Source organism: Montipora capricornis, chromosome 9, assembly GCF_036669925.1.
Source record: "Montipora capricornis isolate CH-2021 chromosome 9, ASM3666992v2, whole genome shotgun sequence".
Lineage (NCBI taxonomy): Eukaryota > Metazoa > Cnidaria > Anthozoa > Scleractinia > Acroporidae > Montipora > Montipora capricornis.
This window is the reverse complement of record NC_090891.1, coordinates 46,313,641-46,328,640: the sequence shown is the minus strand read 5'-3', so window position 1 is coordinate 46,328,640 and position 15,000 is coordinate 46,313,641. Positions and strand designations below refer to the sequence as shown.

Below are 15,000 nucleotides of genomic sequence, written 5' to 3'. Positions count from 1 at the left end.
CGTGATTCCTGAAAAGCTTAGACAGAGAGTGCTTCGTTTAGCACATGAGGGCCACCAAGGGATTATGAAAATGAAAGAGAGATTACGGTCGAAAGTGTGGTGGCCAGGTGTAGATAAGGATGCAGAGCGCAAGTGCCGAGGGTGTTATGGGTGTCAGCTTGTCACCAAGGAGACTATAATTCCAGCAGTGAAGACAACACCGTTGCCAGAGAGACCATGACAAGATCTGGCGCTGGACTTACTTGGGCCCCTACCAACAGGGGAGCATCTGTTAGTCTTGGTAGACTATTTCAGCCGCTGGGTGGAAGTTGACGTAATCCACTCTACTACGTCGGAAGTGATCATTAAGTGCTTAGACAAGCAGTTTTCTAGATACGGAGTGCCCCGTACTCTGAGAACCGACAATGGAGCAAACCTGGTTTCTGCAGAAATGGATGGTTATCTTGATGAAATGGGTATCAGGCGTAGACTGACGACACTCCTATAGCCAAGAGCAAATGGAGAAGTCGAAAGGCAAAATCGCTCACTGTTGAAGGCAATGAGGGCAGCCCAGGCTGAGAAAAAGGACTGGAAATCTGAATTGAACAAGTACCTCCTGGCGTATCGTTTCACCCCACACTCGACAACCGGTAAGAGTCCAGCAAAACTGCTGTATGGGCGAAAACTGTCAACAAAGTTACCAGAGTTAGCCGGATTTGATGATTATGACGAGGCGACACACCCTGAGGTGCGGGATCGGGATGCTGAGAGAAAACAGAGGGGCGCAGATTATGTTGACAAGAGACACAATGCAGCTGATAAGCCGAATGTACAGGAGGGAGAGTTGGTGCTGCTTGAGAAACGGAAAGAGACAAAGCTCTCAACAAGTTATGAGAAGGAGCCTTATGAGGTGATTAAACGTCATGGAGACCAAATCAAGTTAAAATCATCACAAGGGGCAGTGTATAAGAGAAACATCCAGCATGTCAAGCGATTTGTGGACCCAGCTACTGATCCAGGGGAACCAGGCTCTTCAGACCCGGTAGTAAGCGGTGTACCTGAGCAGCCCTCTGGGCAGGAAATCGTGCCCAATCTAACAGTGGAGGCAAGTGCTACTCCAGTCAAGGAGCAAAGCCCAGTTCAGGCCGAGCCTTTACCAAGGAGATCAGGGAGAGTCACTCGACCCCCCGAAAGACTAAAGGATTATGTCACCCTGTAGCTGTGACAGTGACTTTGCAGTGACTGAAGTAATCTAAGTAATGTTGTGTTTTTACTAGTTTTCAGCATATCATAAAGGACATTAGTCATACTTATTGTTGTAATAAGGTAGCGGGTTTGTAAGCGAAGGAAGAAGGAGAATGTAGTGTTTGTATGTACATCCGGGATCTCTCCAGCGCGGGAACCCGGTGACCGTGTGGGCATGGGACGAGTGATTGTGTAGGAACAGTGTGAACTAGGCGAGTGTTTGATTATTGTTGCGATTAGCGTCGTTGTGATCTATAAGGACATTACAGGCAGTAACTGTATCCCACATTCCATGTTACATCAGCAGCAAGGTGCCCAGAATGAATGAACAATTGGGTTGAGAGCTCCCCCTTCACTTGTTACATGTAAGTCAGCTCTCCAGCTAGGTGTTGTTTTAAAGCCTGAAGCTCTCCCTTATTAAGAAATCTCAATATTAATATGCGCTACCATAAATAGTTACCCTCCTACTACTTTTTGCCAACTAAATGACAAATCATCCTTTCTGTTACTATTGATCTCAGGCGTCCTTCAGGTGGCTTTTTTTTTTTACCCCACTCCAAGCACTGTTGAGCTCGTTCTGCGGTTTGAAAAATGCTGATCACGTGATGAAAAATTCTTGCTCATGAGCGGCAAAAGTTCAACCTGGCGCCAGATAAAATGTCAACTCGCACCTGTTTTCTTGATCGTGGATGGCGACGGTTTAGTTTAAGACTTTTTACGGGAATGCATTTGATTGGTTCGAAATGTATCGAATGCCAAAGACATCCCTTGAGTTTACAAGCTTTGAACACTTTAGGAAGACAGTCTTGATGATCACTGAGAAAATGCTTCAATGAAAGAAACATACATCATACAGGATCATGTCACTACACCGCACATAGACCCCAGGTCAGCCAGGAGAAGCAGCAGTCATGTTCTGAATTGTCCCTTCTGGTAGATGATGTAAATCTGATAAATGACGGAAATTTCACAGTTTTTTTGTGTTTCCTTTTTGCTTGTTCTTCACTTTAAGCAGTGCTCTTGAAGTATTGACATTCCTGTGTAAATACCAATTGCCTTGCGTTTAAGTTTCGACTGCCGGTTTTCTTGTGGGACACACAAGGTTGTTGTTACTGTACAATAATTATGTGTTTAACTTTGTTACTGCCTTTAGTTTCAATATCGTATTATTGATACACTAGGAAAAATATGCAATGCAAGTAATTTCAAATTTGTGACCTTTCACGCGAAAAGGGGGCTTATGGATTTCATAGTGAACCGTGAAATAAATTTCACGGTCACGGCCCGTGAATTTAATATTTCACGCCGTGAAATTGAAATTTCACGGCGTGTTCACTATTGCTCCAATTCTTTTCACTATGCTGAGTGAAAAAGTTCACGGCGTGAAATTGAAGACCGTGAAAATAATGAAGTCACGTCGTGGACTCACTCATGTTCACGCCGTGAAATTATGTTGCTACGCCATCCAGAATAACAGGAAAATTTCGTGGTCTGGTTTTGGAATTAAAATTGCGGTAAACAAGGAAAAACAATGTTTTGCTTCGGAAATCGAATAATGGTATTTATATCTTCTCTTGTGTGAAAAGTTTTAAGTTTGTATGGGGCGCCGTTTCGTTAATTTCGGCGAAATCGAAGTTGGTACGATTATTTTGCTTTGTTGATGGCACGACCATCTATAATTTGGATGAAAATGTTTCATGACACGAATTACGCTAGCGAGCAAAACAGTTTATTTATTACAGTTTCTCCAATAGCATAAACAATCAAATACACTGAAAAAAATCAGTGTAGGAGGAGAGGGAAGCATCCAAAAGCGCACTTGACACCATACGAGGGATTCTCCTCAATTCTGCATAATCAACGTTTGGTCAAAAATACGCAATGAAATTGACATCCCCCGATCAGGGTCTGCGGCCAAAAAAGCTGCCACGTAGGTTAAAAAAGGGATTTTATCCGCTGAGATTTTGCAAACTGAACAGTCCTTTTTGGGGAATAATGTTGTTCGATTTTCTCATAAAAATTTACGCGCTGCTCGCTGCCTCGGATTCTAGGAAAAATTACTCGTACTATGTTTGGATTTAAGTGTATTTTGAGCAGTTAGTCGCCCCCTTTGGCGCACTTAAATAAAAACATACTATTAAGCGAGTTGGTGTGATTTTCCAAGTTGCCCCAAAGATTAATGCTCATAATTCATTTATGCTTGGTGATCTCGGAAAGAGGTTTGGATCACTGCTCGTCCTTGCCGGTAAATGCTCAGCACTCATATGCTCGCAAAATCCAGTCGCTGGCGTGCATATGCATGTTGTTTCTTCACTTGAGTTACATGTAAGTCAACTTTACAGTAGACAAAAATTAATGATCATCAAAAGGTTCACGTCAATGTTTCTTTGACACTCGAAATCTGCCAGAAATCCAAACCCAACGTATTGATAACGAAATTAAATAATTTTGAGGAAGACTTTTTTTTCCACGGCGTGAATTTTTTCACGGCGTGAAATATTTCACGGCGTGAATTTTTTCACTGCCCAGCGTGAACTAGTTCACGGTGGTATGATAAATTTTCACGCCGAGTTCACGCTATTTTAAAGGAATTTCACGGTATTTCAGCTTGCTTTATATAATTTCACGGTTGTCTGCCGTGAAATCGGCATGATCGTGAAATTTTCATAAGCCCCCTTTTCGCGTGAAGGGTCACATTTTATTGTTCAATTTCATTATCTGATTATCATTATATTGTTAAACATCGCAGTGGTAAATTCCATTAATATATTTCTGGTATTCAACTTTTACCCTTTCGTCTTTTATCTAATACATGTAGAACTTGAAGACTTACCTAATTTCATTGGTAAGAGATAGGATATTTTCCAGGCCAAGTTTAAAGTATACTAGGCCTGCTTCTTTGGTGCATGAAAAATATGTTTGCACCATAGGCAGCCCAAGCTCGGTATACGATTTGTAGCCTTTGTATGGGAAAATTAACTTTGAGCTTATAAATGCTAAAATGAGCTGTAAATGTAGAAATAAACTTCACTTACCTCTACGTACAGTTGTCCTCGTCTTTTCTGTGCAATCGGAGGACAAATTTGTGTCCGTTTTAGATGGGTTTGTGGCTTTTGAATTTTTACGATGTCATTAGTTGTCATTTCCCCTCATAAAGAGAAGAAAGGCTGGTGACCCGTGGCAATCTCATCCCACAAATTGCTCTTGTATCACAAAGCAATGGTCCGCATCATCATAAAAACACCACAGCCTTAAGGCCAGATAAATTTCCTATCACATCAGCTCAACTCCAGGACCACACAGCGATTTTTGGCGGATAAATTCCAAATGATGTTCAACTTTCTATAATCTTCCCATGAGTTCAGCTAGACGTGTGGCTACGGCCGTTATACATGTAGCTTGACGGCCATCGTATTACATTCTGCACTCTCATTGGCCAAGTGTTTCAAATGACGATGCGGACCGTTGCTTTGTGATACGAGAGCAATTTGTGGGACGAGATCGCCACGAGTCACCAGCCTTTCTTCTCTTTATGAGGGGAAATGACTACTAACAGCATCATAAAAATTCGAAAGGCACAAACCCATCTAAAACGGACACAAGTTTGCCCTCCAATTGCACAAAAATGTATGTAGAGGTAAGTGAAGTTTATTTCTACATTTACAGCTTATTTTAGCATTTATAAGCTCAAAGTTAATTTTCCCATACAAAGGCTATAAATAGTATACTGAGCTTGGGCTGCCTGTGTTCGCACCTTGAAAACATTACCTTTCATTTAAAAGGCGTCTGTCCGCTTTATAGGGAGGGTCTTTCTTCAATCAAACACAAAATCTTGATTTTGCCAGGGATTTTGTTCTTTGAAATCGTTCCCTGACATAAAAGGAAATCTGTCTTGAGATTTTATGACAAATTCCGGATTTTAAGATCTGACATAAAACGATAACTGCCTTGGAAATTTAAAATATTTCAGGTTACTGTAAACATTTGGCGACTCGCAGTCTGGAATAACTGTTGAATCATTTTTATCAGTTGCACCTTGTCTTTGTAAGAAACAGCTTTAAGAATGCAATGATAAAACTGCGAGACCTAAAAACAAAAACGTATGTCCCCATTTTCTTAAATTCTTGGTCAGGCAACGGTTTAAATTTCATTTGGCCCCAGTTGGTCTTTTGCCTTCTGCAAGAAAGAATTTCTTATCACGTGATCAGCATTTTTCAAACCGCAGAACGAGCTCAACAGTGCGTGAAGCGAGTTGAAAAAAAAGTCATTTGAAAGGATCCCTGAGATCAATGGTAAGCAAGGGGACACTGGCAATTATTAAAATTTTAATTTCTTCAGAGATGACAGTATTTTAAAGTCAACTAAACAGCCTACCTGCAAGATCTGAGCCCAGATCAGGATGATGTTGAAGAAAGTCCCGGGCTCTCTTAATACACTCCACGCGAACATCGACGCTGATATCTACAAATCTAAAGAAAATTGAAGTGCTGGTTGCTGGGGAGAGTCAATGATAAAACCCAGAAGGAGACAGTAGCTGGTCCTTCACAATGAGAGGTTACCACAGGGGCTGCGGAGAGGCTGCAAAAAGGAAGGAGCTGGGAAACACCCCCCCCCCCTAACTTTTTCTTACAGTGTTGTTTTAGGCTTGATCAAAGACTAAGTAGTTTTCACTACTCATACATATATCAAGACCTAGCCCTCCCACTTTCAAACATTCTCCACAGTGCCTGTATCAGGAAAAATAGAGTTGGAATGTTTCTTATCTCTCTAGTTTTAAAGCTCTATCTTGACCACATTCAAGCGTAAAGCAGTCCCAATTGAAAGATAAAATCGTCTGGAGTTAGACCGTAAAATCTGAAGTCTCACTCTCACAAGGGAATGGGCTAACACTTACAATAATTTTTACCTTCCCAAGTAAGAGTTCCAAAGTTGTTTATTTTGAGTTGCCAGTTCAGAGCCTTGTTCTGTGAACATCTGGCCCAGTAACTTAACTGCCGCTAATCTCTCATCCACATCTTCAGTCTGGAAAAGATATTTTTAATGAATATTATTATTATTATTATTATTATTATTATTATTATTATTATTATTATTATTGTTATTATTATTATTATTATTATTAAAACTATAGTAAATCAAATCTAAGACATCGGGTGCTACTCATAGTATTCAGGAACTGGCTCCTTCTGAAATAAAGGTTAGTACAGCCAGAAAATAATCTGTAAGAAGGAAGAACAGGTTTCTATGGCAATGCTATGAGTGGCAACACAAAAGGCACTGCCGCAATAAAACACCAGTGGAATCTGTACCAAAACCAAGAGGGAGGAAATGGAAAAAGATGTAAACAAAGCAACCAAATGAACCTTGCTACCAGTCCAGAGAGCATGACAACAAGCATTCCTTGCAAAAAGTCTTGGTTAGCTCCTGTCCCATTCTGAGGATGGCCGCTACCCATCAATTTTTCCTTTTTAACCTTAATTTCTTAAATTTCATTCAGCCACATTAAATTAACACCAAAGATCAAACATATTACCTTCAACTTAAACTCTAGCTGTGGTACAACTGACAAAAGTGTTATTGGACAAATTCTGTTTAATTCCAGAATAAGTTCGTAAATGCTTTCTGCTAAAGAGCTGTCAGAGGATCTTCCCAGAGCAAGTGTACTGTTGAAAAACTAAAAGAAAACACAAACATAATGATGGTGAAGACAACATGGTTATAATCAAACACAAAGCTAAGGAGCACAGAGCAAACAAGCAGCAGTTAGTATGAAGGAGCAACACAAAAAACACCTAAGTGAAGTGAACAAAAGCAACGTCCAAAATATAGTATTTTAAGAATAGCCTGTCTCACCATCTGCAAATAAGGCTCTAAAGATGATGCAGTCCTTTTAATAAATTCACTTGCCAGTTTGTATGCCACAGGATTCTCACTCTAAAGATAAATTAAATCACAAAAAAGACTATTAATACATGCTGTGCTTATCACGCATGTGACCTTGGTTCTTCTTAGGAGGCAACACTTTTCATATACAACCTCTACATCACCTTCACCTAACACCTCCCTACTTCTTCACAAATAGACATGGGAGCTTAGAGGAAGGTTTGTGTTTATCATGGGATAGGTATAAGATCTACAACAAGTTGCAAAAATAGTGGAGACACTTCACCTTCTTGGGGCATTATTAATTTCCCTATTATCTCTCACACTGCAGCCCCCCTCCCCCCACCCCCCCTTCCTTATCAGTGTTGCTACCAAGACAAAAATATGTTGGGAACTTAAGCAGTCAACATTGAAAGGGGGAGAGGGGAGAGGAAGTGGGAAAGGTTTAAATTCTAGATACGCCGAGTATTGGAAGTTAGAAAAGGTGTTTTTTAATGAAAGTGTCTCAACCATTTTGCAACTTGTTGTCTGAGTTGGTTGTCACAGTATTGGCGTACGGTCACTTTGTTTATTGGAACAGGAAGGCGTCTATCGTTTAAGTTTAACATGGTGTTTCCAAAAAAAAGGGTTTAATTCTCTGATCTGCTGTGAATGGAAAATGGCCAGTGATAAACTGGATTTTGGCGGGGTTTTGGTATGACGTAATTTGAAGGCATTTCAGTGCTTTCTGTGAGTCAAGTCGAACATACACATAATTTGGTACACGAAAAGGTGTGATTTCCATCCTTTCGCTTTTTAAAGTACGCTAGAAATATCCTGGAACCGATTTCGAAATAATTTGCCTTAAACACCTATATTTCGGTCGACACATGACATCTAAAGCACGCGCAACATGTACGAAATTAGCTGTTGTTTACGAATGAGAAACAGACATAACCTCTCCTTTAACTGCGATCGCATGCCATTTAAAGGGAACATCCACTTTCCGAAAAATCAATTCTTAGCAAACATTGTTATACAAAGATACATTTTCATAGAAGTCCATTCGTAACATTACTTCTTGCTTTCGGGCTAGTCTGCTGCCAGAGAAGGAATCGGTAACGCTTACTTGCAAGTCTTCTAAGTGACGTGTCGGGTACAGGCTAATTCCATGTTCTTTGGAATGACTGACTGAGCACAATGATCAAATAAAAGCACCCGATTGTGTTAAATCCTTCGCGAGATTTGTTTTACAATGAGATACAAAAGTGAACAAATTTGTACCGGCTACACATTATGACATTTATATGAAACGGTCTACACGGTCTACCACAACTTTTCACTGAGAAAATAATATGATATCATATTTCTTGCTGTTGCGATGGTAGACCGTGCTTGGATGGTAGACCGTTGGTAAATGGAATAGACGATATGTACAGGATTTCTAACTATGTGAGCTTTATTACGTATCACCTGGTAATGTATTGGATTGATTAGAAAAGAAAGTACTAGTTGAATTGTGCTGCTTCCTCGAAGATACGATTTTCGACTGTAACGCCACCATCGCGGTTGACGTCACCAAGAAACACAATAAATGGTATTGTGTTACATAATACGAGCCATGTGTAACTTTCGGAGCATCAGATCTGCAGTGCAAAATACTTTGCTTGCTTTAGTATTTGGTACGGAGTCTTCTGTTAGCGATGATAAGTCCAAACACTCGAAAATCGATGCTACCGTATGTCAATAATTAATATCCTTTCGTGTTTGGTACAATGTGCTTTGCACTTCGCGTGCAAACTTCTGAAATGTTTCAGAGCTTATACGATATTTAATGATTGTTTCTTTAGTTCCTGCTTTTCTACGTTGAAACGTTTCCCTATAGGATTCAAATCCGGACTGGCAAATTGATTGCAATCAATCAGACAACAAGTTGCAAAAATAGTGGAGACACTTCACCTTCTTGGGGCGTTATTAATTTCCCTATTATCTCTCACACTGCAGCCCCCCTCCCCTCCCCCCCCTTATCAGTGTTGCTAGCAAGACAAAAAAATGTTGGGAACTTAAGCAGTCAACATTGAAAGGGGGAGAGGGGAGAGGAAGTGGGAAAGGTTTAAATTCTAGATACGCCGAGTATTGGAAGTTAGAAAAGGTGTTTTTTAATGAAAGTGTCTCAACAATTTTGCAACTTGTTGTAGCTTGCAGCTGAGCAAAGACAAGGTCCCCCAATAACCAAGGAATCCATCCATTAAAACAAAAAATGTGTTAAAGAATAAGTACTCTAAACGCGTTGTTTACATTTTCCCGTGTGAGGTCGCAAATGCACATACTATATCTGTTTTTTTTTTTGTCTAATGTTCATTATCATAATCTGAAACAAAGGAAAATCAAAATTGAACCGGTTAAAAAAATTCTGAACCACAACATACCCATGTATAGGTCTCACCCTTACCTTGCGGCATCTGTATTCATGAAAGAAGTGTAGCCCATTCACAGAAAAATATGTTAACTAAATTCACTACCCTTTTATCCTGAATATCAGAGTGAGGACAATATGCGAGCCATGGCTGCGAGCCATGCATCCCATGACTGCAAGTCATGCAAGCCAACATGACGAGCCATGCAAAGTCAACATGCGAGCCATGCAAGTCAACGTACGAGTCACACAGTTATTGAAAGCTAACCATTTTAAAATGGGTGCTTAGACTTAAATATTGTTTATAATAATAATAATAATAACAATAATAATAATAATAATAATAATAATAATAATAATCAACTTTATTTTTCGAGGGTAGCACTTGACAGTATAAAATACTCATAAACTCGTATCAACTTAAATGGTTTGCTGGCTCGCAGATTGTACAGCACGTGAATTTCACTTTGAACTACAACAGCTACGTAACAATCACCTTTTGTGGATCAATAATATTGATGAGGACAGTGTCCAGGAGTTCCTGTGGAACTGATTCTCCTTCTTGGATTATTGGACACATCACATCCAGCATGAAATTCTGAATTTTATTGGTATGATTTTCACTAAAAGATAGAGAGATAATTAACAATAAATTATTATTTTCAGTAATAAAAAATCTGAGCACTCAGAAGTCAGTCAGGCCATGAAATCTAGCCTCTTTTGTTTTATGTTGTCATCTTTGGTATTCAGGACAAAAAGAATGCCTGATTACAGGGTACACGAAATCTGTGAAAGCTGATCAACGCCCAGAAGAAGGAGAATTTTTAGTCCTGAATATTCACCCCTGAAAAATTATGTCACATTGTAAGAAAAATGATGTTGTCCACTTAATTGATATAAAGCTCTGGAACCTGAAAGCCACAAAAAAATTGCAAAATCGGTTGTTTTGCTGGTGACTTTTTCATACATTTGCACTGGTTTGTTGACATGACTGAAATAGATCAGGCGAAATACTAATGGTTTTGGGTCGACGTGTATTTTGGCATTGTTTACTGACATTGTGCAAGTATTGATGTTTGTACATTGTAATAATATCGGTGACTTTCCGCTTCTAGTGCATTTCTCTTGCCGTGCCATGCAATTTTTTTTTTATGTAACGACAACATTCTACTAATCATAAAGTAGCCCACTTCCTGTGTTAGTTCATTGAATAAGAATTCCTCACACCATCACTTAAATTTCGTCTTTACTGCGGTGGCGTGACATAATGATGAAATACATGTAATGTTCAGGGAAACAGACTGATGTTTTCGCAAGAAGTTCACTTTGTTTCACAATGTGAAATATTTCTCAGAGATTACAACCACTTTTCACAGTGTAAAATTTTTTCATGCGTGAAAGAGAAACTTCACCCACATTCCAATAATTTTCAACATCTTCACAGCCAGGATTGTAAAAATAGCTATGACATGAAATTTGGATAAACCTCCAAATCACGTTAAAGGTCACATTTAGGGTTCCTTTGTGACATTATTTACAGTAATGCTATAGGAACTTCCTCTGGTTGGTTACTCTGTTATTAATGTGATAGGACTCCTTTGTTTCTTTTCAATTTCAGTTTGTATTCGTTTAGGGTTTGAGAGTCTCGTGTATTAAGTAATGCAAGTTGAATTTTAGAATACAGTATGTGTTGTGGAGATCTTGGTCTGTTTCGATTCCCGTTCCTGCTATCCTTTGCATTCGGACACGCTATAATACTAAATCATGAGTGACAATGTTAAATTTTCCAGAAACTATCAAATTACGTCTCTCATCACAAGTTGCATGCCAGGCACAAGAAAGGTCCTCCACTATTAATTTGGCAACCAGCCACAAGCTATCAAACCAACTGCCGACCGGCTCCCACTTGGCTTGATACACTGTAGCTCAATTGGTAAAGCACTGCAATGGCATCATAGAGGTTGTGGCTTCAAACCTCGCTCAAGCCTGAATTTCTCAGGTTTTCCTTTGCTTCTCCTAAAGAATCATTCACAACTGTGAAGATCTTCTTTATGTACCGGTACATAATTTATAGTCTTAACCCATTGACTCCTGGGAGTGAAGGATTCACACCTTTCATAAAATTATATAATAATTATTGCACTGAATGCAAACTTCACTTACTTTACAACTTGAAAGAGTAGTTTGAATAACTTAAGGATGATATCTTGGAAGTCCAACTCCAGGCAAATGTTAAATGATTTCACTAATGCTAAATTCTGGAAAGTCAAGAAAAATTCAAATTAATTAAGCTTTATTGCTGTACATTAATTATTGGACTATTGTAATTAATTATTGTACATTAATTAGACGGAAAGTCTGGAAAGAACACATGGAAAGAATTATGAATGAGGAGAATGAGTAGGATCAGAATGTGGAAGCGGATTTGGTGGAAGGACAAGTTTGGAGGGTTAGTCGGGAAGATGTGGTGAAGGCGATAAGGGAAAAGAAAATGGGAAAGGCTGCTGGACCCTCGGAAGTAAGTGTGGAAATGATAGCGGCGAGTGGGGAGATCGGGATTGGTGTGCTGGTAGAGCTGTGTCAGGGTGTGTTAGATGGAAGAGGAATGCCGGATGAGTGGGTGCTGAGTGTTGTGGTACCGATTTGCAAGGGGAAAGGGAGGAAATGAGTTGTGGGGTGTATAGGGAAGTGAAGTTGCTAGAGCATGCAATGAAGATTGTAGAATAGGTGCTAGAGAGGAGATTGTGGTATATGGTGAAAGTGGACGAGATGCATTTTAAGGAGGTTACAAGAGGAGTACTTAGACAAGGAGAAGAAGTTGTATATGTGCTTCGTTGACCTGGAGAAGGCATGGAGAAGGCATTTGAGAGGGTTCCGAGGAAGGTATTAGAGTGGGCAATGAGGAAGAGAGGTATACCAGAGGTAATAGTGAGAGCAGTGATGAGTTTGTATGAAGGTGCAAAGACAAAAGTCAGAGTTGGCCTAGAGTTGTCCGAGGAGTTTGAGGTGAATGTTGGTGTGCACCAGGGATCTGTGTTGTCGCCGTTGGTTTTTACAATCGTGGTTGACGTGGTTACAGTGAGTGTGAGAAATAGTTTGATGAGTGAGATGTCGTACACGGATGACTTGGTGTTGATGAGCGAAACAATGGAGGGATTGAGGGAGAAGTTCTGGAAATGGAAGTTGGCAGTCCAGAGCAAGGGGCTAAAGGTGAAATGTCTGTGAGTAAGATAGATCCATGTGGTATTTGTGGGAAGCAAGTAATGGCAAATTCAGTGTTGTGTGTGAAATACAGGAAATGGATCCATGGCGGATGCGTGAAAGTAAAGAGGGTGACCCCGAGGTTGGGGAGAGACTTTGTGTGTGGAAGATGCAAGAAGAAAGTTGATGGATTAGTGGAACCAGTGGAGGAGTTGTGTGAAGAGGTGGAAACGGTGAGAGGTTTCTCTTACTTAGGGGATAAGGTGAATGCAAGTGGTGGTTGCAAGGCAGCTGTGACAGCAAGAGCAAGAATTGGCTAGGTCAAGTTCAGGGAATGTAGAGAGTTGCTAAACTCAAAAAGGTTCTCGCTGAAGATGAAAGGAATGGCTTATCGGAGTTATGTAAGATTGGCAATGTTATATGGGAGAGAGACATGGTGTCTGAGGGAAAATGAGATGGAAATTTTGAAAAGGACCGAGAGAGCAATGGTGAGAGCAATGTGTGGTGCAAAACTGATGGAGAAGAAGAGGACAGAGGACCTAATTGAGATGTTAGGATTGAAGGAAACAGTGGTTTGGATGGCAAAGGCGAATGGAGTGAGATGGTATGGGCACGTGTTGAGGAGGGATGATGGGCATTTTCTGAGAAAAGCGTTGGAGTTTGAAGTGAAGGGCAAGAGGAAGCGAGGATGACCAAAGAAGATGTGGAAGATGCAAGTAGAGAAGGAGAGCAAAAGTGTTGGATTGGAGAAAAAGGACGCCATGAATCGAGCGAGATGGAGAGTGAGAGTTAGAGATATTGCTGCCAAAGTGGGGTAAATCCAGCCACCCCCACTATCGAATGACCAGAGGAATTTTGCATGGATGAACCACACGACTGAAGAAAACTTTAAAACGGTAAGGATGCACGACTGAAAGGACGAGCAAGTTTTGGCGACGAACGAAGTTGAACGGCATTGAACATTGCAAGCGACACACCATGAAGAGTTTATACACGGGTTATTGAAATATAACAATCGAAAACATTGCAGACTTTCGTCTTAATATTACAGATATGTATCCAGAGTGCGTCATTGCGTCCTGGGACGCACTCGTTTTCCTTTTGGGCGCATAGAATATGGAACAAAGGAACCAATTGGATGCAGAAAAAAATTTGAATGTTTATGCAAACTACGAACGCCAGGAAAAACATGCAAACGGCGTGTGTTAGAAGGAAATTGAACATTCCCATTTCTCACAACGACGAAATGATCGAGTTCCTTAAATTTCAAGGTAAGCTGTTATTTTCGGATATTTGAAGTCCAGTAATTTCCTTTTGTTAACCATTGTGACCAGCTTGTAGAGCCAAGTTTTGAATTTCCACGTGTTGCCTGACATGATCTGAGCTGTTTTTTAGGAGAGACAATCTGCGACACTTTGCATCTGCCGCCAGTGATAATAAAACATTTTAGTCGAAATTCAGTTTGTTGCATGCTTTCCAAGCAAATTTCAAGCATCAGTTTGCTTATTGTGAGCAAAATGAAAGAGAAACCAACCGCAAAGTATGTTAAATTTTTGTTTTGTGCGACCCTGTTGACATTAATTCCGGACACGCACGTGTCATCATTTCAGTTGTTGTTTTGCACGTAACTTGTCTGTTTTGCGAATTATGCAACTTTTTCGGAGTTAGTGTTAATTTAAAATGAACGTGTTGAACATGAAACTTGAATGTATTCAATCGCTTGATTATTAACATTGGCCATGGCAAAGTCACGGCCGCATGGGCCAACGATGAAGTGTGTATCGATCGCTTATATTTGTTTACTCTTTCATTCCTAAATTACACCTCAAGTGTTGTTAAAATAAATGATGCTCTTTTAAAAAGTATATCGATCATCGAAAATGCTATGACAGCAAAGGCAGAAAGAATCAGAAAAATACCTGTGTTAGCCCAGTTACATTTTCTGAAGTTTTGAAAGCTCGCCGGTTCTGAAAAGGTCAAGTTATTCGATCGGCTGAAAATATCTTTCGTTCTACTTCCGATTTCTTGCAAGGATATACCGGTACTAAAGCTTAAGCTATTCGAACGGTTCAAAAGTACTGTTCGTACTTCTGCCGATTTTTGGTATGGACATACGAAAGCTTAAGTTATTTAAACGGCTGAAAACTATCGTTCGCACTACTGGCGATTTTTTGCACGATACTCGAGCCATGCTCACGGGTCACGAGTTTTTTTACACGGATAGCCTGAGTTGTTAAACAACTGACTTTTATTTTGCACGGGAAGCTGAGTCGTTGAAAAGATATTTCAGGTCGTTC

At 40.1% G+C, this 15,000-nt stretch overlaps 1 protein-coding gene across 1 annotated transcript in view; it reads right to left on the bottom strand.

Annotated features, from left to right (window-relative positions):
- Window positions 1-15,000, bottom strand: part of LOC138015619 (sister chromatid cohesion protein PDS5 homolog A-like) — a 56,617-nt gene that overhangs the window by 35,830 nt on the left and 5,787 nt on the right. The window contains exons 4-9 of the mRNA XM_068862704.1: window positions 11,666-11,760; window positions 9,999-10,125; window positions 7,078-7,158; window positions 6,758-6,898; window positions 6,131-6,246; window positions 5,599-5,693 (exon numbers count right to left, since the gene is read on the bottom strand). Of these exons, the coding sequence (XP_068718805.1) occupies window positions 5,599-5,693; window positions 6,131-6,246; window positions 6,758-6,898; window positions 7,078-7,158; window positions 9,999-10,125; window positions 11,666-11,760 (655 nt within the window). The remainder of the gene's footprint in view (window positions 1-5,598; window positions 5,694-6,130; window positions 6,247-6,757; window positions 6,899-7,077; window positions 7,159-9,998; window positions 10,126-11,665; window positions 11,761-15,000) is intronic.